Source organism: Peromyscus maniculatus, chromosome 5, assembly GCF_049852395.1.
Source record: "Peromyscus maniculatus bairdii isolate BWxNUB_F1_BW_parent chromosome 5, HU_Pman_BW_mat_3.1, whole genome shotgun sequence".
In the NCBI taxonomy this organism is placed as follows: domain Eukaryota; kingdom Metazoa; phylum Chordata; class Mammalia; order Rodentia; family Cricetidae; genus Peromyscus; species Peromyscus maniculatus.
This window is the reverse complement of record NC_134856.1, coordinates 40,299,149-40,317,044: the sequence shown is the minus strand read 5'-3', so window position 1 is coordinate 40,317,044 and position 17,896 is coordinate 40,299,149. Positions and strand designations below refer to the sequence as shown.

The following is a 17,896-nucleotide window of genomic DNA, read 5'->3' as shown; positions in this document are numbered from 1 at the left end:
CTCACCTATTCAGAGGGCCTGATCCAGCTGGGGGCCCCTCAGCCTTTGGTTCATAGTTCATGTGGAATTCACTTTCTTTATTAAAATTTTCTATTTTTACTCAGAATTACTTGTATTAATTATGGTCTAACTTTTTGTTAGAGAGCTCCAATACTTATCTTAATATTCACATCACTTATCTTTTCTCATTTAAGTTGTGATTTTTCTTGGTTCATAATATGACAAATGACTTAAAAAATTATTTCAAGGCCACTTTGGATTTTGTTCGGAGAACTGACTCCCTTAAACTGACTTGAGCAGATTTAACTTGCTCAGTCAGGTTCTGGTTTGCCAAAGTAACAGTGACAACTTAGTTCTATTTTGGGTTATCTGGTCTGGCCATTCCTAACTCTACCCAGATCTTGCTGTGATGCTGTCTACCTAGTGGAAGGTGCTTCCCTGGACTATTGATGTCTTTGGAGAAGTAAGGAAAGCATTTCTCCTGAATGTTTTCTTTCTTTCTTCTTTTCTTTCCTTTTAAAACATAATTATGAGTTCTAGGTCAAAAACAGTATAACCTAAGTTTTCCCTGCTTCTCTCCTATATACTACTAAATAGCTTATAAATAAGTTACCTATCATAAAAGTATTTGAAAAAGAAAGAAGTCAGCTTGGTATCAGAAAGCCAACCAGTTCCATCCCAGTTTGTCACATGTACCCAGATGGAGCAGAGGCAACCCACATAGATGATTCTTACCCTAGCAAAACCAGCAGTTATAGATTAGAAAGCCTTCTGTAACTGTGATACCAATCTCTCTCTCTCTCTCTCTCTCTCTCTCTCTCTCTCTCTCTCTCTCTCTCTCTCTCTCTCTCTCTCACACACACACACATACACAATTTTTTTTTTCAATTAAAAGGCTTGAATTATTACTAGTATTTTTCCTTTCCCAATTTCCAATGTGCGTGTACTGAGTTCTATAATGTTTTAGGAACTATTCTATGTTCCGAGGGTCCAGTGATGATTAGGATAAAAATGCATCCATTTCCTGAAAATTTTATTTCAGTGAGGAATAAAAAATTCAAAACATAAAGTCTGTGTTACCTAATGCTAATGGCTAGTAGGGTATCTTTTAAAACAACTCAGAAAAGCTGTAGACGGTAGATAATAAAAACATATTTCATTATTCCAATAATGAGGTAAACTTGTGAAAAACATTGCTATTGTCATTTATATGAAACTTTAGAAAATTAAGAAAAATAAGTTTTTAAAAAGTATGTTGTCAGCAAGTAGAATTCACATCAAATATAAATTTTATCTGAAGTATGAATGAACCAATTCCAGAAGTCTGATGCTTTCACCTGGCCTCCATTGGCACCAGGCATACAAGTGGTGTACATACATACATTCAGGTAAAATACTCATACATATAAATCTAAAAAAATACAAATAAGTATGAGTGGAGTTTTACAAGAAAGCTAAATGTGGTGGCATATGCTTGCAATCTAAGCTACTGGGAGGTTGGGGCAGAAAGATCACAAGTTTGAGGTTAGTATGGGCTACAGAGCAAGACTCTATCTCAAAATTATTTCAAATCAAACCAGCCAGGCAGTGGTGGCGTATGCCTTTAATCCCAGCACTTGGGAGGCAGAGGCAGAGGCAGGGGGGATCTCTGTGAGTTCGAGGCTACCCTAGTCTACATATCAAGTTCCTGGACAAGTTCCTGGACAGAAAAACCCTTCTCAAAAAGAAAAAAAAAATTTTTTTCCCCAAATTAACCCAAAATGCTGAGGACATCTTGCTTAAATTTCAACTTCTGTCATTCACTATCTGTGTGACCCCTAACAATTTTCACTTCATCTTTCTTAGCCTTGGTTTATTTGCCTATAAATGATTTTTTTTTTTTTTTTTGGAGACAGGCTCTCTCTACAGATATCTGGCTGTCTGAGAACTCGCTATGTAGACTAGACTGGCCTCCAATTCATAGAGACCTGCCTGTCTCTGCCTCCTAAGTGCTGGGATTTAAAAAAAAAAAAAAAAAAAAAAAAGGTGTGTGCCACCATACCTGTAGAAGTTTTTTTTTTTTTTTTTTTTTTTTAAGGAATCAAAGCTAGGCCCACATGTACATGAAAGGCCAGCACTACCACTGAGGCTACATCTCCAGCCTTTCACCTACAAAATGAGATTGTACTAGATTATTTTCACAGTTCTTTCAAGCCTTAATCTTGCTACACAATTACAACCAGTTAGAGAAAATTATATGCTCTCAACTCTTGTTTAAACTCATCGCATTAACCACACACTACAAAGCAGGGTGATACAAAGATGACAGAAAGATATAAGGCAGAGATGGAAAATTTATTACATTAGTACTTTATCCCTAGGTCCTAAATATGACCCACTGAGCAGTCTGTTTATACTCAAATCTACCTGCACCATTGAAGACACTGAAAAACATCTAGAAACATTCTCAGGAGGAGCTAGAGAGAGGCTTGGTGGATAAAAGCACTGATGGCTCTTTCAGAGGATGTGGATTTGATACTTAGCATCCACACTGCTGACAACAACAAACTGCAGCTCCAGTCCTAGAAGACAGACACCTTCTTCTGGCCTTCAAGGGCACCCCCTACACACACACACACACACACACACACACACACACACACACACACACACACACACACACACACACACACACACACACACACACACACACACGGGGATTGGGGAAGAAGCCTACTTTAGAGAGCTTTCAATATGTAGCCACAGTATTATTTTTGAGGCTCAAGATCTAAACATTATTGCAAATCATGGCTATTTTTAAGAATGATCTCTAAAGGATTATTGCTGCAACAGGAATTTGTATCATTCAAGTATTGCTGATTAAATTTCCACTTACCATTCTGGCACAGTACTAAAGCTTTGATTTCAAGGAATCGTTAAATATAAGCTATATATTCCTAGTTCTGAAGCTATTACTTTCTTTTAATATAGAACAGGAATTGCTACTTATTTTGTTTATGATAACGAATTTATAGTTTAAATCTATAAGACAGTTTAGAAGTCAGTTTAGTTTACATCTTCACAAAATTATTACCCTACATTTTTTTTAAAGCTTATTTATTTTTATTTTTTGTGTATTGGTGTTTTGCCATGAGTGTCAAGTTCTCTGGAACTGGAATTATAGATAGTTGTGAGCTGCCATGTGGGTGCTGGGAATTGAACCAGATCCTCTGAAGAGCAGTCAGTGCTCTTAACCACTGAGCCATCTCTCCAGCTCCTCCACTTTACCCTATTTTTAAATGATAAGGTATTTATCAAAAATAATGTCTGAATTGTAAAAAAAAAAAAATGTCCATTTCATATTCAGTTACTTATCTATCTATCTATTTTTGGCTAGTAAGATTTTGTTTAAAGGATTAAATTTTTTACCACTAAAAACCAAACAAAACCATGGCTTTTTAAATATTCAATGCATGTCCTTTTATATGATAGTCCATATAGGACTGGGTTGTGATCTACTGGACCTGACTCTCTATGAACACAGGATTAAGGGATGAACTATAGTCAAGCACCATGGCTCACACCTGTAATCCCAACATGCTGGAGGCTGAGACAAGAGACTGTCAGGAGTTCCAGGCCAGCCTGGTTAACAGAGTGAGATCCTGCCTCAAAACAAACAGGACAGATTACAAACATACCTGATGTTCTTTAGTAATTAGAGTATTCATCTAACAAACATGAATTAATTAATTTCTTGATCCCTTTGGTTCTTTTTGAGACAGAGTTTCTCTGTGTAGCTCTGGCTATCCTCGGACTCAGAGACTCACCTGCCTCTGGGTGCTGGGTTGGGATTAAGGGCATATGCCACCACCGCCTGACTGAATTTATTTTAATGGCTGACACAGCTCCTACAAGCAAATGCTCAATAAACAGTAGTTAAATGGCCAGACCTGTGGGTCTCTTTAGTTGAGTCTGACAAGCTTCCCAGTCTATTTGCAAATGCATAGTTTTTTACTAATCTACTCTGGAAAATGTTCATGGTCACAATTACAAGAGCAAGCTGTAAGGAACTATTCTACATGTGAACACTTAGTTTTACTACAGAAAAGTTTCATTGTAACTGGTAAGATTTATCAAGCTCCTTATGTCCCTTTATATAACTTAATCCACATGAATTAAAAGGCAGAAAATTGAAGAAGAAGAAAAAAAAAAAAGAATTACAGAATTGGGCCATTATGTAATCTGTACCTTCATAGGTAAAGGCATAAAAGCATCATCACAACATACTATAAATTGTGGAGCAGTTATCTGCCCTACCACTTTGTAACAGACTTGACTTAAATCACTTTATATTCATGGTTTCCTTTGTCCTTGGGTTTTTTGAGACAGTTTTACTATGTAGGCTAGAAAGGCCTTGAGATCATGAAATTCCTGTTTCAGATACCCCAGCACTGGCACTGTGGGTATGTGCCATCATACTTGTTTCTGTTGTTTGTTTTACATCGGCAGGGCAGGGCAGGGCAGGGCAGTGGTGGTACTTGCCTTCAATCCAACCACTTGAGGAGGCAGAGGCAGGTGCATCTCTGAGTTTGAGTTCCAGAACAGCCAAGGCTGTTACAATCTCAAAAATCAAACAAACAAAAATCTTAAATTGGTAGGTCAGTAAATAAACATGTCAGAAGGAAGAATGGTTAGATCCAAGGCAACTTTTCATATACCTACAGTTCATATTTCAGTATCAGTAACAAGTATGATCTCTTTAAGAAGGAAGATTCACAATCGCTGCTTTACATTTTTTTTTTTTTTTTTTTTTTTGAGCAGGGGGTTGGGGCTGGGGTTTGAGACAAGGTATCTCTGTGTAACAGCTCTGGCTATCCTGGAACTTGCTCTGCAGATAAGGCAGAGCAGGCAGAGATCAGCCTGCCTCTACCCCTTGAGTACTGGGATCAAAGGTGTGCACCACTGCCCATAGGCTTCTCTTTTACTTTTTTGTGTGATTTATACACATTACTTTTAAGGGGTTTGGGCTTTTTTTTTTTTCCCCCTATTTATGTATTTATCTGTGTGTATGTATGGGTACCCAAGTGCCACAGTATGTGTGAAGGTCAGAGGACAACATTTAAGAGTTGGTTCTCTTCTTCCACCATGTGTGTTTTGGGGACTTAATCCAAGTCATTGGCCTACTGGCAAGTGCCTTTATCCACCGAGCCATCCTGAAGGCCCTTAAGGGTTTTTCTTTCTTTGAATTATATATATTTTTATGTACACTGGTGTTTTGCATACACGTATGTCTGTGTGAGGGAGTCTGATCCCTGGAAACAGGGATTAGACAGTTATGAGCTGCCATGTGGGTGCTGGGATGAAATCAGGTCCTCTGGAAGGAGAGTCAGTCCTCTGAAGGGCCGAACCATCTCTCCAGTTCCCCTTGAGGTTTTGTTTTTTGTTTTTTTCTAAACTGAAGAATTTAAAAACAAACTCCTCTACTCTAACATATTTGTTGTCATTTGATATAAGGTCTTGCTACATAGCCTATGGTGGTCTTGAACTCATGATTCCTTTGCCTCCCAAGTGTTAGGATTACAAATACACACCATCATGTTTGGTCTATTATGTTTTTGTTTAGTTTTTAAAGGGTATCAATATGCTAAATGAAGGAAAAATATCAAGTTGAAAAAAAGTCTCTGCATTAGTGAAGTTAAACATATCTATTTTATAATTTGGAAAACACCTTGCTAAGTACCACAATACATCAGAGAAAACAAAGCACTAACTAAGGTTTACTAGTGAACACATAGGATGGCCAAATTAGTATCTGAGAAATATCAACTTGGTACCTTTCATGGCTTCTTCAAAAGAGCAAGGTCTTGCTGGACTAGATATCTCCTTTTTCACATTTACATTCAAAGCACCAGCTGCTGCTATTAAAAATAAAAGTCATACATTTATTTCAATTTATTGATCCTGGTAAAATACATATTCTAATACTCGTTAACTGGAATATTTTCTCAGCACATCATTGACTTACTTACTATAAATCCAAGGATGATGTAATTTTTTTATTGCCAGCAGACTACCCTCTAAAATATTCTCATCTCCAAGTAGATAGAACAAATGATCCCTTACCAAAACAGAAAAATTTAAGAATTCTTTTAACACCGTACATGTTGGTAACAAGAGATGAATGGAAGACTGACACCAAATATTTAGACATTTAAAACTTAACACCCATATTAGAGCACTAGCAAGAAAAATATTTATCATTTACCTATATGAAAAAACATCTGTAAACATTTAAAGTAAATTAAAATATGCATGATGAACACACTACATCTTGTTACTAGCATTAACGGAGAACTCCAAGGCTCCTATTAAATCTTCTATAACAGCTTTTAATTTAATGCACTGAAGAACAAAGGTCATTTCTAAATAATGTTGAACTGCAAATGAGTATTTGGCTTCAAATGGTAATTATTCTATGTTTCATGGATTCCCCTCCACATTTTTTTGAGACAAGGGTTCCTTTCCTCTGGTGTGTTCTCTCCTCCCCACCCCCATCTCTTTTGGTTTTCCCAGACAGGGTTTCTCTGTAGCTTTGGAATCTATTCTGAAACTCACTCTGTAGATCAGGCTGGCCTTGAACTCACCGAGATCCACCTGCCTCAGCTTCCTGAGTGCTGGGATTAAAGGGTATGCCACCTCCGCCTGGCCTTTCCAGTGGTTCTCAACTTGTGGGTCACGACCTCACAGGGGTCACTTATCAGATATCCTGCTTTCCAGGTATTTATGATTCATAACAGCAAAATTACAGTTATTAAGTATCAAAGAAGTAATTTTATGGGGGGGGGGTCACCACCACCTGAGGAACCGTATTAAAGAACCAAAGCATTAGGAAGTTTGAGAACTACTGTTCTAGTTAAACCAGGAGGTCATGGATTTAGCTAGACTGCCTGGCTACCACCCCACAGATCTTCCTGCCTCTACCTCCCCAGTGCATATGGGTGCTGGGAACTGAACCTGGGATCTCTGCAAGAGCAACAAGTGCTCATATCCACTGTGTTGGCTAGTCTGATGTCAACTTGACTGACACACAATTTAGAGTTATCTGAAAGAAGGGAACCTCAAGTGAGAAGAGGCCTTCACAACATCCAGTTATAAGGCATATTATTAATTAGTGACTGATGGGAGAGGGCCCAGCCCATTGTGGTGGTCCAAGGCAAACAAGCCAGTAAGCAGCACCCCTCCATGGCCTCTGCATCAGGTCCTGCCTCCAGGTTTCTGCCCTGTTTGAGTTTCTGTCCTGACTTCCTTCAGTGATGAATAGTGATACTGAAGTGTAAGCCAAATAAAACCCTTTCCCCCCAACTTCTGTTTTGGTCATGGTGTTTTGTTGCAGCAATAGAAACCCTAACTGAACCACCGGCCCCTCTCTCCAGCATGCACCACTGTAGTCAGCTTTTTGTTGTGTGGGCCCTGGTCATGAGGGTCCTTACCTGTGTGCAGCAAGTACTTCACTGATTGAACTACCTCCCTAGCCCATACTTTTTTTTTTTAATTCCCTTTCTTATATGGATGTGTGTGTTCAAGTATGTGTAGAGACATGTGCATATGTGTGCCCATTTGTGTAAGAGGCCAGAGGTAAACCTTAGGTATCTGTCCCTAGGAACCACTGATTTTGTCTATTAAGACAGGGTCTCTCATTGGCCTGCTTACTAATTAGGGTAGTTTGGCTGGCCAACAAGTCTCAGGGACTCTCCCATCTCCAACTCACTGGCTCTGGTACTTACAAACTCACACCACCACAGCTGGAAAATGTGTTCCGGGAGCAGGGAGCAAACTCAGCATTCCATGCCCAAACACTTTAACACTACAGACTGAACTCTCAAACCTATTAAAAATGTTTTTAACGCAAGGTGGTAAAGAAATACACCTTTAATCCCAGAACTCAGGAGGTGGAGGCAGAAGCAGAGGCAGGTGGATCTCTGTGAATCCTGTCTTAAAAAATCAAAAGTTAAAAAAGAAATATTTATTTACTGTTCATATGAACGCATACACATGTACAACAGCACATATGTGGAGGTCGAAGGACAACTTGTGGGAAGTGGTTCTCTTCTACCACATGGGTCTCAGGGACTGAAGTTGGGCTGCTAGCCCGTTACGCACTGAGCAAGCTTGCTGGACCCAGTTACTTTTATCTAAAACGCATTCTAATTTCTATTTGTCAAGGCTCGTTTGTTTGGTTTTGAAGTACATTATTCCTATGTAGCTCAGGTTGGACTCAACTGGCAATCTTTTTTTTTTTTTTTTTAAATATTTTTCTTTCTTTCTTTCTTTCTTTTTTTTTTTTAAGATTTCTTTCTTTAATTTATTTTATTATGTGTATAGTGTTCTGTCTGCATGTACGCCTGCAGGATAGCAGAGGGCACCAGATCTCTTTACAGATGGTTGTGAGCCACCATGTGGTTGCTAGGAATTGAACTCAGAACTGGAAGAAAAGCCAGTGCTCTTAACTGCCTAGCCATCTCTCCAGCCCCTCAACTGGCAATCTTAATGCATTAGTCTCCTGAGTGTTGAGACTACAAAGTGGAATCACCTACTCTGGCTTTCAGTGCTTTAAGCATTTTTTAAAAAAATTATTATTGGTGCCGGGTGGTGGTGTGGCACACACCTTGAATCCCAGCACTCAGGAGGCAGAGGCAGGCAATCTCTGTGAGCTCGAGGCTAGCCGGGTCTACAGAGTGAGATCCAGGAAAGGCATCAAAACTACACAGAGAAACCCTGTCTTGGGCGGGGTGGGGGTGGAGGTGGGGAAATTATTAGTAGTATGAGGGAGGTGGGCATGTCATGACCCTCAATTAATTTATTTTACATTTATAAACATATCCAAAATGAGATTTGAATTGGTTTCCTTTTTTTTTTTTTTGGTTTTTTGAGACAGGGTTTCTCTGTGTAGCTTTGCGGCTTTCCCTGGAACTCACTTGGTAATCCAGGCTGGCCTTGAACTCACAGAGATCTGCCTGGCTCTGCCTCCCGAGTGCTGGATTAAAGGCGTGCGGCCACCACCGCCCGGCCAAGATTTGAATTGGTTTACTCTTAATGAATTATTTCTCATAACAATATCAAGAGTTATTTCTAATTGAATAAAAAGACAAAATTGGGGACTGGAGAGATGGCTCACTGATTAAGAGCACTTGCTACTCTCATAGGGGACTCAAAGTCAGTTCCCAGAATCCACATGGCAGCTCCCAACTATGTAACTCCAGTTCCAGGGGTCCCAACACCCAGGCCAGCAAGCTCCAATGATCTATTTGTCTTGTCTCCCCAGAGCTGGGATCACAAGAGTATGTCTGGCTATTTATGGGTTCTAGGAATCAATTCAAGTCCCCATGCTTACGAGGCAAGCACTTTACTGACTGAACTCTGTTTCTCTCCCCTCTTTATTTCTAACTAAGTCTCTAATCCCTCACTGTTCCAGTCTCTGGATAAATAAACATGGGGGTTGGTCTCCCACACTCTAATCATCATTCCACCCCCCTCCCGCCCAGATAGGGATTCTCGGTTTCTCTAACTGTTCTGGCTATCCTAGAATGCAGAGATCCACCTGCTGGGATTAAAGGCACATGCCACCCTGATTTCTAAATCATGACGTGCTTAAAATTACATTTGAAGCATTACGGGAGGTGGTGGCTCATGCCTTTAATCTTAACATTCAGAAGACAGAGGCAGACAGCCTGGTCTAAATAGAGTTCTAGGACAGCCAGAGCTGTTACACATAGAAACCCTGTCTCAAAAAACCAAACCAAACCAACCAAACAAACAAACAAAAAAACCCACCAAAACATTTATCATTAGTCTGATAGTTTTTGTGTTAATTATCATTTCAAGTTTCTCCTTTTCACCTTCTCAGAATGCACACTTAGGGCCAGAGGTATATAGTTTAGTGGTCAAGCATGTGGTTAGGATACTAAGGCCCTGGAATCAAACCCAATGTGATCAGGAGGAGAAAAAAAAAAGGCCTCATAATCCAGACAAACTAAAGTATTAGCAATTTCCAGCTGTGAGTTTCATCTTCTGCGTTTAAAAGGCACTCAATGACTAGTGAGGGGTCTTCACTAGGAAGCAAGCTGTGACTAACTCTGGAGCACCTGAGCTCAAGCACTGTCAGCTTTTTTATTATTGAGAACAGTGGAAATGATTCTAAGAGTAACAGTAGTATCTTATAGCTGTATTTTTAGAAAATACTACCTATCTCCAAATCAAATTAGTAAAACTTCATACTTACAGTTGTCTGGATTTCAAACTTTTTCAAAGGACTATTCAAATTTATTCAACTTTTCAAAGGACTATTCAAAATTATTCATTTTAGTTTAGAATTTTTCATTTTGACATACCTGGGTCTGGAGTGTAAGTAAATGGCTGAACATCATGAGATCTTCCAGCATTGGTCACAACATATATTCCCACTGATACAGGCAAAGTTATATGTTGGTCATGATACGGGGGGACTTTCACAATAAGATGGTTCTAATTAGAGAAAAGTGTAAGAATCAGAAAGGAAGCCAATGTTTAAAAGAAAAAATAAGTATATTACCTGTTACCCGTACAGTTTTTAAAAGTTTGATTAGGAAAAAATGCACTAGATTATTACAGCCAGGTCTTTGCTATGAGGCAGTCAAAGCTGCCTCAATCTGTAGATCTTCCTGCTTCATTTAAACCCCACATTCAGGGACTACAGGTGTAGGCCACTACACCAAGCAAAAAATGATGATTTGAAGGTTGATAGGCATCATGTCATTAATCTTAATATTTTTTCATGGTAAAGCCCAAATGTTTTACAACACATCACAAGGTCCCTGCTTGACCAACTTCATTTCATTCCTACTTTCCAAATGGCTTAATACACTATAGCTAATTGACCTTTTTTAAACTTAAATGTTGTCTATCCTTTTAATTACCAAACTCAGCTTTATTTCAGACTCGTTCTCTCCAACTGTAGTATTTTCATCTTCTCAAATGGCAAGTTTCTTACCCATACCCAGGTCTTACATACAAATGCCACCTCCTCAGAAGTCTTCCCTTCCCTGCCCATTCTTTAGAAGCAGTATTCTTCCCCAACCCAATCACATTTATTTTCCTAACAGTACTTCTTAACCATCTCAAACAACAGAAAGTAGAAGGTCCACAAAGATCTAGAGTGTTCTGCTCACAGTCTGTCAGGATAATCGTACCTACCTTACACAAGATGCATTCACGTCACTTGAAACATCTTGCCAGCCTGGCCTGTAAGTCTTACTCCTCCCCGCTCAACCTCTAAATGCTGGGTCTTACAGGTGTGTGTGCACCACCATGCCCTGCTCCAAAGTTCTGTTTATTTCAACACCTCTTCCTCTCTCTAATACTTCATTTTTGTTCTCCATTTAATACGAGTTCTAGGTCAATTCTCTAGGATACCAGATCTTACTCTATTCTAAGAAAATATTTCCCAGAAAGGCACTTCTCTCTCTCTCTCTGGATGAAATTTTTTTTAGAAAAAAATGAGCAAGACCACAGAACCAATGACCTATCATGTTATGATTTAGTTTGTTTATAAACTCATTTGCAGAAAGTCCAAGACAGGGCCGGGGAGATGGCTCACCAGGTAAAAATGCTTGCTGAAAAAGCCTAATGACCTAGTTTGATCCCGGAACCCACAGAAATGTGGAAGAAGAGAACTTACTCCACAGAGTTGTTCTCTGACTACTACATGCACACCCTGCCCCCCCCCCCATACAGTAGTAAAACAACAATAAGTTCACAACCCTCTAAAGACCGCTGTATTACACCTGCCACACAAACCTGATAACCTGGATTTGATACCTGGATCATATGGAAGGACAGAGCCAAGTCCACAAATCTGTCCTGACTTATACACACACTATATGCTATGCGTGCTCCTATATACATCATATCTATTTTTAAATGTAAATTTAATTATTGGGCTGAGGATGGCTCAATTGGTAGAGTGCTTGCCTAGCACGCATGAAGCCTTGGGTTCCACCCCCGGTACTGTAGAAACCAGGCAGGTTTGTGATCCCAGCACTTGGGAAGCAGAGGCAGCGAAGTTCACGGTTATCCTCGGCTATATAGCGAGTTCACAACCAGCCTAGACTACACAAAAAAAAAAGGGTGGGTGGGTGGGTGGGTGGGTAACATCCCATTTCTCAGAAGGGAAGGAAGAATAAACAAATGGATGGAAGAGGAGGAGAGAAAAATGATACAAGTGAGAGAGAAGAGGATGAGTAAAGGACGATAAAGGGGGAGAGAGGGAGGGTGAAGGGAAGAGAGAGAACTAAAATAGAGATTATATTAATCTAACCAGTATGCCAAATCCCAAAACATGTACATAGTGAGACCCTGTCTAAATTAGTAACAATAACAACAGAAAACCAAAACATGTTCACAGCACAAGAAAGTATTCTATGGAGTAATAAGGCTTCAATTACTAGTAAAACTAGGTACATAACAATTAAATTAGAACGAGGGGTTGAAGTGCCCTCAGAAAAAGCAGACTTTAGATCAAAGTTCACTTTTCCTTCAGGGACAATGAAATGAACTGACAAGTCTTCCATGGGTATCTATTACAAGCTTGGTATGGCAAGGATCCCACTTGTTCCTGTCAATAGTGCTCTGGAGGACATTACTGCTGGTCATGGAGAATGGGGGTTACCTGATTATGTGACAGAAGAAATAAAATGTCAGAATTGGAAAGAACCTCAAATAACTGAGTGAAGCTTCTCAAATAAAAATGAATTGCAGAGAATAAACAACAAAAATATTTAAAAAGTTTAAGTTACATACCTGATGAAACAATTCCATGTCTATTTCAGCTTCTGATTTCCAAGAGTTTTCATCTGATGGAAATAATAACAGTGATTTAAAATTTTTTGAACTTTCTCACTCTGTGGCTTTAGCTTTAACTGTATTTTTATAACAAGTGAAACATGGAACACTATCGACCAGTTATATGCCTACTTACCAGAAATATTTTCCTGAAAAATAACTTTAGTTCCTTTTAGAAAGTTCTTCCCAATTAAAAACACTTCTTCCTCTCCTTTTACTGAACAGCTATGCAAGCTTTTCTTTAAGATTTCAGGAACTCCTGCTGGCTGAGCTGTGGACATACACACAGAAACATTCCATAAAAACAGCCACCAACACTTAATTCTTATGTACAAACAACTTATATCATGAATCCAGTTTTATGAGTTGTTTCTGTTGATCACGAGTTTTTTTTTTTACATTTTATTTATTTTAGACTGTGTGTTCACCTGTGTCTCTCTCTGTACATGCATGCATGTACACATGTCACAGTGGGTGGGTGGTCTGAGAACAACCTACAGGAGTCAGTTCTTTACTTCTACCTTCTGGGTCCAGACTATCAAACTCAAGTTGTCAGGTTCAATTCCCAGCACCTACACGGCTCCAGTTCCAGGGGATCTGTTATCTTCCTCTGGCCTTTGTGGGCATCAGGCACAATGTGGTAAACAGATATGCAGGCAAAAACAGCCATTCACACTAAGTAAAAATCTATTTTTTAAAAAAGATTTATGTATTATTTATAGTGGTCCTCCTCCATATATATACCTGCTGGCTAGAAGAGAGCACCAGATCTTATTATACATGGTTGTCAGGCAATATCTAGTTGCTGGGAATTGAATTCACAACCTCTGTAAAAGCAGTCAGTGCTAACCTCTGTGCCATCTCACCAGTCCCTAAAAACCTATTTTTTAAAAAATTAGTGTTTGGATTAGTGCCATGGCTCTGAAGACTTGATTAGAGTGCCAGAATCCACATGGCAGAAGCAGAGAATCCATTCCTACAAGCAGTCTTCTGACCTTGAGTGTGCACCGTGGCACACATACATCTAAACACATAATACATATTCATACATACATACATACACAAACACACAATAAATAATAGGTGTAAAATTTGTGTGTTTGCTAAGTTAAAGAATAGCTGTGGTAATTATTTGACAAAACTAGTACAATAAAAATAAAACAAAACAAAAAACCCAAAAAGAAAACGGGTCATAATACCTATAATAAGCTAACAGGAAATTCAACAACACGTTTTTTCTGTTTTGAAGTCAAATATGAGTTATAAAAAGCAGTGTCAGCCGGGCGGTGGTGGCGCACGCCTTTAATCCCAGCACTCGGGAGGCAGAGCCAGGCGGATCGCTGTGAGTTCGAGGCCAGCCTGGGCTACCAAGTGAGCTCCAGGAAAGGCGCAAAACTACGCAGAGAAACCCTGTCTCAAAAAACCAAAAAAAAAAAAAAACCAAAAAAAAAAAAAAAAAAAAAAAAAGCAGTGCCAAGTCAGGCCTATAATCCCAGCACTTAAGAGACTGAGGTAAAGCTAGAAAGATGATCAGTCGGTAAAGTGCCTACCACTCACATAAAAGCCAGTGCGGCAGCACATGCTGGAAGGTGGAGAAAGGAAGGTCCCTGGAACTCACTGGCCAGCTGCCCTAGACAAATCTATGAGCTTCAGGTTCTGTGAGAGGCCCAGTCTCAAAATAAGGTGGAGAGTGACTAAGGAAGACACAAGCTGTACACATGCACATGTACTTGTATCCATACTTGTCCATACCAACACAAACACACTCACACACACAAAACAAACAAACAAGAATCTGGATGATCTCCACACAGAGATAGGGTTTCTCTGTGTAGCTCTGGCTAACCTGGAACTCTGTAGACCAGGTCTACACCTGCCTCTGCCTCGCCAGTTGCCAGGATTATTGCCCGAATATGAATGACCTTTAATTGTAGGCCCCCTATCAAAATCCTACCCCCACCCCCCAAAAAGCCAAAGAAAATAACCCAAGTAATCCACAGTAAAAACCTCGAGAAATAATAATGTATTAAAAATTCTCAGAGCTGGAAAGATGGCTAAACAGTTAAAAGCACTGTCTGCTCTTGCATAGGTCCAGGTTTGGTTCCCAGTACCATATGGTGACTCATAATTGTAATTCCAGTTATAGGGGATCTGATGTCCTCTTCTGACCTCCTCAGGCACCAGGCAGGCACATAATATACAAAGAAACATGCAGGCAAAACATATATGCACATAATATAAAATTGACCTGTATTGATTAAACAAGGAAGAAATTTATTTATTGGTGTAATAATTAAAACTATAACAATAGTAAAAGGCACATAATACTATCATTGAACTTAAAGGGATACTTTTACATGTTTTCTATTTTTTTATTTTATTTTTTTTGGTTTTTCTGTGTAGCCCAGGCTGGTCTCAAACTCAGAGATCTGCCTGTCTCTGCCTCCCAAGTGCTGGGATTAAAGGCGTGTGCAGCAGCACCACCAGCACCACCAGCACCACCAGCACCACCAGTACCACCAGCACCACCAGCACCACCCAGCTTCATTTGTTTTCTTTCTATACTAAAGTTAGAGGTAAGAGTTTCATTTCTCATTCACAAGCACTGTGCTGTACCACCACTACTTGTAACAAGAAATGGACATGCCATTATTTACAAAGTTATTTACAAAGCTTGTTTCACTTTAATGTTCTAACACATGGTAAAGGTGCCTGGAAATCATGGGGGTTGGCAACTGCCTTCTGGCATCCTATCTATTTAAGTGACTTATTAGGGGGCACAATTTGCTGGGAAATATTTTAAAAACTACACTACCATTTATTTATTGTGTATCACAACTTGTGGGAGTCAGTCCTCTTGCCACGTGGGTTCCAGGGACCTGACTCATATCACAAGGCTTGACAACAAGTACTTTCACCTGCTGAGTCATCTTGACAGCCCTCAAATTACTTAAAATATTTTTTTAATTTACCTTAATTTTATGTGTTTTACCTGCATGTAAGTCTGTGTACCACATGCACGCATTGCCCATGGAGATGGAATGGGGCATCAGATTCCTGGGACTAGAATTACAGACAGTTGTGAGCTACCCTGTGGGTGCTAGAAATCAAATCAAGGTCTTTTGGAAGAGCAACCAGCACTCTTAACTTCTGAGCCATCTTTCCAGCCTTTTTACATTTTTTTAAAGATTTATTTATTTTATGTATGAGTGCCCTACCTGCATGTATGACTTTATGCCAGAAAGGCATCAGATCCCACTATAAATGGTTGTGAGCCACCACGTGGTTGCTGGGAATTGAACTCAGAACCTCTGGAAGAGCAGCCAGTCCTCATAGCCGCTGAGCCATCTCTCCAGCCCTTTTTAAGATCAGTATATATAACAGGAACCTATAAATAGCTAAGTACCTTTCCAATGTATTTTAATATTTTTATATTCTGAGATGGATTTCTAGTAGCTCAGGCTGTCCTTAACCTCACTAAGGAGCTAAGGATGACGTGCAATCTGAGACATACCTTGTCTCTCAGAAGACAAGGCTGGCCTACACTCATGGCAGTCTTCTTGCTTCTACTCCTAGTTACTAGGATTACAGTTTGTGCCACCATATCCAGCTTACAACTGTTATTTTGGTTTTCTTTTGTTTTTTGGTCAAAGAGACAGTGACTTGTTATTTTCTCCAGTCTGTATTTTTTAAAAAATATTTATTTATTATGTATACAGTGTTCTGCCTCCATGTATGCCTGCACGCCAGAAGACTCCAGATCTCATTATAGATGGTTGTGAGCCACCATGTGGTTTGCTGGGAATTGAACTGAGGTCCTCTGGAAGAACAGCCAGGGAGTCCTAATCTCTGAGCCATTTCTCCAGCCCCTCCAGTCTAGATTTTAACTCCTGGGTTCAAGCTGTCTTCCTGTGTCAGCTTCCCAAACGGCTAGGAGCGTAAGTGCTTGCCATTGTGTTCTCTTGACTACAGCTTTAAAATGTTTGAAGATCGACATGTTCATGAGCTGAAGTATAAAACATTAAAATTTACAGATACCTGAAAAATTGACAAAACCTAAGAACTCTTCATGTATCTAGCATCCCCACATTTTCTTACTTACTACACAAAATGGGAGAGGAGGGTGTCTGCAACGTCAGAGTGGAGCCATCTTTCCTTGTGATATTAACTCGAAAAACCAATCTGGCACGTGTGCTCTTTTTCTTGGAACCAGCAATTCCTATTCTGGCTTCAACATCAGCATTCCTCAGCTTCAAGATTCCTACGCAGTCGACCCTGAAAACAGGAAAAAAATGTACCAAGTGGCACTGTTACTGTCTAAATAGTACAACTTTCTGGGGGTGGGGGGGAAGAGTTTGAGACAGGATCTTTTTCTGTGTAGCCCTGGCTGTCCTGGAATTAGGTCTGTAGCCCAGGCTGGCCCAGAACTCAGAGATTCTCCTGCCTCTGCCTTCTGAATGCTGGGATTAAAAGTGAATGGCACCACTGCCCAGCAATAGTACATTATAAAACAAGTTTCTTCTCTTTAATGGCTGATTCTTTGCTAATTCTCTGAATATGTAATAGAGATAAGGCCCCAAACTCACAAAATATGAAAGGATAAATTTTAAATATTCAAAGGTCTTAATCTTATCAATCTTCATTTTAAAATGGAAAAAACAGTAAAAAAAATAAAATAAAATTATTCTTTAAATGTGAACATAAGTAATGGCCTACAAGAGATTTATTTTGTGCTTTTAAAAAATATAGCCAGGCAGAAGTGGCACATGCCTTTAGTCCCAACATGGCAGAGGCAGAGGCAGAGAGGCAGAGAGGCAAAGAGGCAGAGGAAGGATCTTTCTGAGTTCCAGGCCAGCCTGGTCTACAGAGTGACAGCTAGGGCTACACAGAGAAACACTGTCTTAAAAAACCAAAGAGAAAGAGAGAAGCCCTCAAAATCTTCTATTTTCTGGAACTAGAAATATTTTCTTGATTATCATAAAAGTATAACATATAATAAAATAAAAAATTATGTAGGAGCTAGAGAGATGGCTCAGAGGTT

General features: G+C 39.5%; 1 protein-coding gene across 12 annotated transcripts in view; it reads right to left on the bottom strand.

Moving 5' to 3' along the window:
- Positions 1-17,896, bottom strand: part of Nfat5 (nuclear factor of activated T cells 5) — an 89,126-nt gene that overhangs the window by 15,505 nt on the left and 55,725 nt on the right. For 9 of the 12 annotated variants that reach the window (XM_042277650.2, XM_042277654.2, XM_042277652.1 and 6 more), the window contains 5 exons: positions 16,958-17,130; positions 12,992-13,126; positions 12,814-12,866; positions 10,368-10,500; positions 5,814-5,897 (listed from right to left, as the gene is read on the bottom strand). In XM_042277650.2, the coding sequence (XP_042133584.1) occupies positions 5,814-5,897; positions 10,368-10,500; positions 12,814-12,866; positions 12,992-13,126; positions 16,958-17,130 (578 nt within the window). The remainder of the gene's footprint in view (positions 1-5,813; positions 5,898-10,367; positions 10,501-12,813; positions 12,867-12,991; positions 13,127-16,957; positions 17,131-17,896) is intronic. The other 3 variants (XM_042277651.2, XM_042277653.2, XM_042277658.2) reach the window with 1 other exon arrangement.